At 52.4% G+C, this 8,471-nt stretch overlaps 1 protein-coding gene across 1 annotated transcript in view; it reads right to left on the bottom strand.

The window, feature by feature from the left end:
* Positions 1-135: 135 nt before the first annotated feature.
* TULP4 (TUB like protein 4) overlaps positions 136-8,471 on the bottom strand; it is a 165,391-nt gene continuing 157,055 nt past the window's right edge. Inside the window, exons 11-13 of the mRNA XM_007451354.1 lie at positions 8,369-8,462; positions 5,198-5,341; positions 136-2,717 (exon numbers count right to left, since the gene is read on the bottom strand). Coding sequence (XP_007451416.1) covers positions 157-2,717; positions 5,198-5,341; positions 8,369-8,462 — 2,799 coding nt within the window. The 3' untranslated portion in view covers positions 136-156. The remainder of the gene's footprint in view (positions 2,718-5,197; positions 5,342-8,368; positions 8,463-8,471) is intronic.

Below are 8,471 nucleotides of genomic sequence, written 5' to 3'. Positions count from 1 at the left end.
AAAATCAGGGCATGCGTTACCTTGGGGAGAAATAAAGAAAAGACAGCAACAGGCACACTGAAAATTACAAGCCCGACCGGCCGCAGCTAAGAGTCATCAGCCGTTTCCCACCTTTCCCATCTGGCCTTCTGAAAAAGGCCAGAGTCCAGAGACCTGTCAGGACCAGAAAGTGGCACTCTGGCCACACCCCAGCACATGGCTTCTTACCTGCCGCCCCTCCAGCTCGATCTGGAAGTTCTTTGCCGACTCCTGGGTCACCCGCCCCCCGAAGTCCAGCTGGTACACCTGGGTGGCCTCGTTCCAGAGAGGCTGCTTGTTGGCCATGACGTACACGAAGCCCTGGCTGCCCAGCCGCCCGTCCTCCTTCTCGCTGGCTTTCCTGCACTTGAACTCCTCCAGCTCGCTGGCCGCCCTCAGGCTCCTCTTGCTCTTCCAGCCCTTCTTGCCGCCCTGGCTCTGGTTCATCAGCTCGTCCCCGCTGATGAACAGCTCCGGCTCGCTCTCCGAACTGTCCTGGAACTCATTTGTCTTATTCAACTTCTTCGACTTGAGCGGGTCTTTCTGACTCTTCACTTTCTTCTTCTCTCTCCCCAGGCGGGGGCTGCTGATCAGGGAATTAAAGTCGCTCAGAGTCCGGGCCTCCTTCTTCACTTTGCCTTCAGTGACGGCCTGAACATTTCCCTCCTCGGCCCGGCTGTCCAGCCGCTTCCGGTTCTTCTTTCCGAACTTCTCCGTCCGCTGGGGCACTGGACTCTCCGTCAGGGAGAGGACTTCCTGGAAGTTGTCTGCAGTCTCTACCATCACCTCTGTACCCAGGTGGGTTTGGAGGTCCGTGGGCGGCGGGGACACGAGGGGCTTCTCCACCACCAAGTGCGCCTTGGGGGGGAGAGCGCCCTGGGGGCTCTGCACGGGCGGGCACGCGCTGTAGGAATTCCAGGGGTGCAAGGCGATGGGTGGCAGTTGTAAACTCGAGCAGGCGCTGCTTCCCGGATACATGGGGGGCAGGGGGCAGTAGGAGAGGCTGGGCGGGTAGGCCGTTTGAAGAACCACCGCGGGCTCCTGTTGTGCAAACTGCGCTGGGGCCAGAGCGTCTTTCGGGGAGCAGGGAGCCTGCACCCCCGTCAAAGCGGAGGTGTTATAGCCTCCCGGATAGGGCACTCCCATGCCATAGCCTGTCTGGAAAGTGGCAGTAGGGCTGGCGGGAGGCTTGGGGGAGACGAAGGGCACTCGGGACACATCCAGGTGCTGGCTCTGACCTACCATCAGAGGGGACAGCTTCAGGGCGTTGGGCACCGCGGTCTGTGCTGTCCTTTCCTGAGGAACCCAAACATCCTCCCCCAGCACGGGGTCCCACTGGTAGGGGGGCGGCCGCTTCACGGCCACAGCGGCTTCGCTCAGCTGGGGGTGCCTCAGCGGCTTCTCGGCCTGACAGTGCTGGGCCAGCGCCTCGTCCTCTGTGAAGGCCGAGTTGACGTAGTCGGCGCGCTCGCGGGCGCCATCGCCCGCGCTCAGGAGGCTGTAGGACGACTGGGAAGTCAGCGGGGAAGTGCCGGCCGCGTGCGCCAGGCCGGCGCCCGGTTGCGACCCCGCGCCCGGCTCCGGCCTCCCCGCCGCCCCCGCGCCGCTGCACTGGCTGCAGGTGTACAGGGCGGGCGGGGGCCGCGCCGGGAACTGCGCCGCGCCCTTGGGCCTGGGCGGGTGCGGCGGCGGCCGCGGGGGCTCGGCCAGCGGCGCCGCCTTGAGCGCCGCCTCGCGGTTGTTCCTGCGCAGCGTGGCGTGGATGAGGCCGCCGTCGGGTCTCTGCCCCGCGCCGCGGCCGGGGGCGCCCAGCGGGCCGGCGAAGTCCGGGTACGGGGGCGGGTCCCCCGGGGGGATGGAGTAGCGCGGGACCGTCAGGCGGTTCAGGGTGGCGCTGGTGCAGGGCTGCGGGACCTTCTTCTCGGTGGCGGTGAGCCTCAGCGTGGCCGAGCTGCCCGGGCCCGGGAGCGCGTAGGTGTTCTGGGAGCAGAGCATGCGCGTCCGGGGCCGGCACACCTCCTCCACGTTGCCGCTGCTATCGAAGGTGGTGATCCTCTCGTAGCCCAGGGGCGGCTGGTAGTGCGCCGCCGCGGGGTAGGGCGAGAAGTCGCCCTTCTTCAAGCACGTGTCCAGCGGGGGCGGCGGGGGCGGGGGCGGGGGCGGCGGCGCCGCGGTGGTGGGGGCCGCGGGGATGGTTCCCGGGTAGGGGGGTGGGGGGTTCATCTTGGCCACCTGGACCTCCTGGGGGGCGCTGAACACCACCGCGTCCCCCTCGGTAGCCAACTGTGGCACCGGCCGCAGGGCCTTGGCTGGCTTCTGCAGGTGCTCGTGGTCTCGGTCCCCGTGGTCCAGCACGGACAGCTGGATGGCCCCCTGTGCTGGCGGCGGCAGGGACAGCTGAGGGGGGTTGGGGACGACGCGGCTCATCTCCACGCCCCCGAAGATCACCTGGCCAGGGCTGGAGTAGCGGCTGGCCACTGGGTACTGGGCGGTGCTGTCGCTTGCGTGCTCGGCTGTGCCCACGGCTGTGGTCTGATTGGTCAGGACGTCCAGCTGCACATTCTGGTTGGCCAGCAGGGACTGCACCAGCCCGATGCTCTGCGTGGGGGACATCGCTTGAGCCGAGCTGTGGATGGGGGCGATGGGGATGTTCACGGTGCACGGTGGGTTGTTCTCGGGCACACCAGATGCTCCTGTCACTGAAAGGAAATTAGAAAGATGAACTGCTTACAAACAAAACACTGCCATGAAACTGGTTCAGAATAAGCAACACACCTCTACTCATCCAGTCCTTCTGCATACAGAATGCAGTCGCTACAGAGGAAGGTGTGTTTGCTTAGGGAAAGCTGGCCAGTTCACACAAGTTACACAACACTTCCCTAAATGTTTCTAGAAGGACACACAGGCAATCCCAGTGGGTTCTTCAGGGCAGCCTGCAGTCGTCCGTAAGCTAAGGGCACTGCCAGAGCTTTTCAATAAATACCTCTGAACCTTCTGAATTTGGTACCATGTACCTGAGTGGCACCATGGCAAACGATTAAGTGTTTAAAAGATGCTTTTAACTTGTGATATTCATAAAACGGCCCCCTCTTTTGTGCAAGAAGAGGGCCCTGGTACAGTATGAAACTCCACTGAGGACTCAGTGCCTAGGCTTCTTTAGAGTGGACTCATCCAGGGTCACGGACTGGTTAGTGTGGGAAGTGTCATGCAGCAGGTGTGTGCCTGAGATTTGTACAGCAATTAAGTTTCTGTAAATAGAACCATGTTAAATGCAGTAGAGAAACCAATGAAAAGACTCCTCTAGCAAATCTGCATATGAGGGGAAGGGTCATTTCCTAATTTAGCTGCTTTTTAGCATTTCAAATGGTATATAAGGTGAGCCCCATTGAATAAACCCTGTAAATATATCCTATTTGTACACAGTGGGGATTTAATAAAGTGTATTATCTGAGCGATGATCTGCAGACCACGTGCACGTGCTCAGAGCCACTGTCTGAACTGCCCTGTCTGAAGTGCTCACCAAGCACAGCAAGCTGGCTCATGTGGGCCTCTAAGTGCTGTGTGGCAACCAGTATCCGAGCAGGAAATAGAATTTAACAGGCTAATTGCAGAGGCTGGCTGACCGTTCACCAGAACTTCAGAACGAAACCAGCTGGTTCATGATAAAGCTAAGCCCACCCTCAGCGCCTGTAACAGACTCTCCCCTTCCAGGGGGTCCTCTCGTGAGCGGTAACTATCTCCTGGCTGCACGAATCTGGGCCCTGTCCCAAGTTTTCCACTATTCCTGTTCAGCTTCCTCTTCCAGATGTTCTCTCCTCGGTATGGAATACTGACGACAGGTGTCTTCCCCGCTGAACGAGACGAGAGTCTCTGTCGCGTCACGAAGCACTGAGTTTAAACTCTGAGACCAAACGTTCCCTCCTCCACAGGGAACCACAGACGATTACAACAGCTGAGCGTTAGAGAGAGCTCTATCAGTCACATTCTGGGAGAATGGAAGGCGATAAGGAGAAGTGTAAAAGATACTCCCAGATCCAAGGCTGTGAACCAGCAGGGCACAGGCTACACGCTCAAGGGTGTGCAGCCTCACCAAACCGCAGGCTAACACGGTTGCAAGACCTTGCCCATAAGGACCACGTGAGTCCAGAACATCTGCTCCACCCGTGAGGAGAGGTAAGCCGTCAGAGGACCAAAGGCGGCTACTGTCAGAAAGCAGAGTCATTTTACAGGTAAAAACCTGGGCTGAGAGAAGGCAGACAACTCCCTCACGTTCAGAGCCTGAGCTGGGATCAGTGTCTAGCCCATCCCATGGCGAGACTAGAGCCCTTCTGTTTGAGAATGACCAGGTACAGGAAAAGTCAGTGGCCCATGCAGAAACCAGAGACTGGCTCAGAAACCAGAGACTTTCAGAACGTTGCTTGGTTGTAAGTAGAGGAATCTCTGTGTTTATGAAACTGTTGCAGGTGGACTTTTTTTGAGAATAGTCACAGACAATAATTGGAAGACTAATTAGAATTCATTCTAGTCTGTTAATCAACATAGGACCCCCTGACTAGAAAGCACTTAAATTAACCTAAGATGCTATAGATATTTCAAAATCTGTAAACTGGGATTTTAAAACCTTGTACCAGATTTTACTTTTAACTCACACCACACCAGGCTTCTGTTCTATGCATGGAGACCTGCACTGCACTTAAGAGAGAGACGTTGAAATGCACAGGTTTTCTGCCCGGGAGACGGGGCAGGTTTGAGAAACCGGGCTTCGTGGGCATAGGGTCATCTGCGTGACGTCATTCTCTAAGCAGGGACAGAGAGGACGAGGGCTGGCCTAGGGTCTGTGAGACAGGGTTTCGTTTCTGATGTCTGACTGGTCCCGTTAACTTCTCTTTATGCAGGCACGTGACTAGGAGGATCACCCTGAGGGTGAGACGAGGTGGCAGCAGCGCTCACAGCCACCTCCACCTCCATCGTCCTTGCTCTGGCAACTCCCCTCCTCCCCAAACTAGTGACAGTATGTGACCTTTCTGCCATGACACCTCACATGCCTTCCAACCTTACTGAGGCAGCAGGCACAGGCTGACGTGCTGTAATCCTCAACTACTACCACTCTGTCCCCCAGCACGACCCACTAAGAGAGGGTGTGGGCTCGTGACAAACCAGCTGACATGCGTGAACACACCTGGTAAATCATCTTCATCTTCACTGAACACATTTGGGTTGAAGACAGGTAAATTAACAAAGTCCATGGAAATCTTCCGAACCTCCGGGAGATAGATGGTCATCTGCCGCGGCTGGAGATGCAGGAGGCTGGTTTTATAGATTACTGGTGGGGAGGAGGAGGAAAGCACGGTCAACAGAGACACGCAGAGGGCAGCCAGGGTGCCAGCAGAGTCCCTCACGGGGAGAGAAATGGGGCTGCGGTGTCCCTGCCCTAAGAAGACAGATCTGTGCGGGCGGGCTGAGAGCCTGAGGGCAGCTGCACATCTCCCCCTGGCGCTCGACCCGCCACCCTGGACGCAGTGCAGATTCAGTGACAACAAATTCTCGGTCTAGCCCGGCCACTCTGCCAGTGGTTTGTCTACAGAACCACACATTTTAAATGTCAAAAACTTACACTCTTTTTTGGAATGAGCTGGGAATGATAAATATATATATATTTTTAAATCTCATTTGCAATCAGAAAGATAATTTAGTGAAAATAGTTGTGATAACCAGAGTGCCGAGCTCAGGGGAATCTCGGGCAATCAAGGAGCTGTTTGAAGGCAACTATGACAGAAGGGGTGACGTGACTCAGGTAGGAATAAAATGCTGCTTTTATTCAGGACTGAAATCTTACTGACTTTCTATTTCAGTTTCATGATCAGGATAGACACTTACGGGGAACTGCCACATGCTTCTTTAAATACTAAGGTTTACTTTGATTAATGGGGACATTTAAGAGAAGGCCTAGATTGCAACTAAAATATTTAGAGACAAAATAAGCTGAAAAAAATAATGAATCTGAGTTTAAGTTTCACGGTAGATGAGAATCAGGATGAAATTGCCCCGTCAACTTTCCCTTTATACTCTTTCCTGTGACATATGTAGAGTTGCTTTAATTATTACTATTTTAAGTTTTGTGTTAAGATAAGCCAAACCCTATCTCCACAGCAGTCACCTCCAACAGCCTGGTGGCTGACTGGCCAGCAGCCCCAGGGCGCAGTAGACTTCCTTTTTTGAAGCACCTCTGTAAGGTGCGTGCTTGGACTGGCGTGGGCTAAGATGATTTTTCCAACCCGGCAGTCCTTACAGGTCTTTTTCATCTCCCTTGCCCATAGAAGAGAATATGAATTTCGGCTTAAAAACTCTGGATGGCCATATAGCTTAAGAATTAATGCATTAAAGTGCTATGCTTTGTCATTCAGATTGACAAAGAGAAATAAAATTAAAAACCCCAGGAGGGATTAAGAAATAACATCAGTTGCCTCCAGAGGGGGGAAAAAAAAACTAGGTGGCTGGGGGTGAGGACGAGACAGCTTAACTATACTCCTTTAAATCTTTTGAATTTATTCCATATTTTTAAAATTAAGAAATGTAAAAAATTAAAAATAGAAAATTTCACAGGCCAGATCATTCTAATAGAAACAAATTATTATCCAATTATCCAATATAAAGTAACCAACAGCACTCACTTTTTTTTCTTTTAATAACCACAGGCCAGGCCATACAGACTTCTTGCTTTCCATCCGCACTGGTAGGCTTACCAGAGTATTTAATAGGGTGCCCGTATGTAATATACCTTCTAAAATCCAAGAGTTAATTTCTTCTCTCTAGTAGAATCAAATGGAAAATTCTCTTCGCTTGACGTATGGTACTAGCTAAAACCCTCTTTTTAAAAAGGTCAATGACTAGGACAGTGATTTCACCACAGTCATACAGAAGGCTTTGGTCTCGGGCACTCAGATTCCTCACACTGCAGCAGCACGGGCCTCAAAGGCACTTACGGGCCCTCCCATCTTAAGGTCTCGTTGACCCACTCGCGGATCTACTCAACGTCCAAGAAATAAGGGCAGACAGAATGAAAAGGTCCAGTAAGTAAATTCTCACTTTCATTCCTTTTTTCAACGTTTATAGTCAGCAGATGGCTAAGATCTCAGCTTACTGACATGGGGATGGTCACAACCCTCACACAGTGGTATAAGAACCCTGCGTACACCAGCAGCGCACTGCTGAATTACTGAAGAACAGGCTTTTGTGGTCTTCAGAGGGTGTCCAGGTTGTGGAAAATACCCTAAGAGATTTCTTTGCATTATGTACAGGGATAGTCTACTCTTATTTCCTAAGTCAGTTTTATATTTTACCTTTATTCCTCCTCTTCTTTAAGCTGAATAACTTCAAAATGAAAAATCCACCTGCAGCACTACTTAATAAGCCTCTGAAGATACATACACAGCAACATATCTTTTAACGTCTGCTTTGCAAGAACTATTTATTTTAAAGGATCTGTGTTTGAGACGGCTCTAACAGGCAGATTCAGAATTAAAAACAACAAAAAACAAAAAGCATTTTTAGTAGGTTACACAGAGCATATTCAAGATGGGGCCACCAGCCACAGCCTGGCCAGGCGGCCTTCTGGAGAGGTGTGTGCATGTCAGATGATCAGGCCACCCCTCAAGGTGGGGGACAACACAGCCACTCAGCCCATACAGCGCTGTGCCATCAGGAGGAAGCCACTTGGAAAAGGACTTCTGTCATTTCCCTGCCTCACTGTCCCAGACTAATAGTGACACATTAGTGCTACTCACTCAAGTCGGGTACCGAGGAGGACGCACACTCTGGCTCTCGCCCAGCTCTGTCCTCCGTCGGTTCCATTTTCCCCGATGTCTCAAGCTTCCAACAGACAGGATATTCATCTGGTACTCAGAAATGAAATCTACAAAGACTTACCACTAACAACTGTACTTATAGTCAGCCAACGTGTTCTAATAGCCTCCAATGCTCTCTTCTCGACTTTCTTCAGAAGTTTCTTTTGCCTCAAGAACCTAAAGACACTGGTACCAAAATCTGCCCACGGTAAAAGGCCAGAAATCAAAATAACCAGAAACCTGTCAGAGCTTTTGGTTATTTCTGTCATTTTTATCAGTCAGGGCTTATAGAAAAAAATGAAAGCACCACTGGCAAAAAAAACCCCAATCAGAGCAATAATTCTAATTTTTACAAAATCATGGTGGCTAACTTAGAGGTTAAACTTTGGAGGTAAAGTACATGCTAATCTTTTGGTGTCATAAGGGCTCGTGTTTTACTTTAGGCCACTGGAGGTCGAAATTGATTTCTCAGCCTGAGTTTCGACTGGGATGCATGCAGTGCTTACCTGCACCGAGGTTGGTTGGCAGGAAAGCAGCCAAGCCCACGATCTTAAATTTGGTTCCCCAGATATTAGACGTGACCTGAGCAAGATAGTTGTGCTGTGGGGG

The sequence above is a fragment of the Lipotes vexillifer genome, unplaced genomic scaffold (assembly GCF_000442215.2).
Source record: "Lipotes vexillifer unplaced genomic scaffold, Lipotes_vexillifer_v1.1 scaffold935, whole genome shotgun sequence".
Taxonomy (NCBI): domain Eukaryota; kingdom Metazoa; phylum Chordata; class Mammalia; order Artiodactyla; family Lipotidae; genus Lipotes; species Lipotes vexillifer.
Note: the sequence above shows the minus strand (reverse complement) of the source record. Positions and strands in the feature narration are given on the sequence as shown.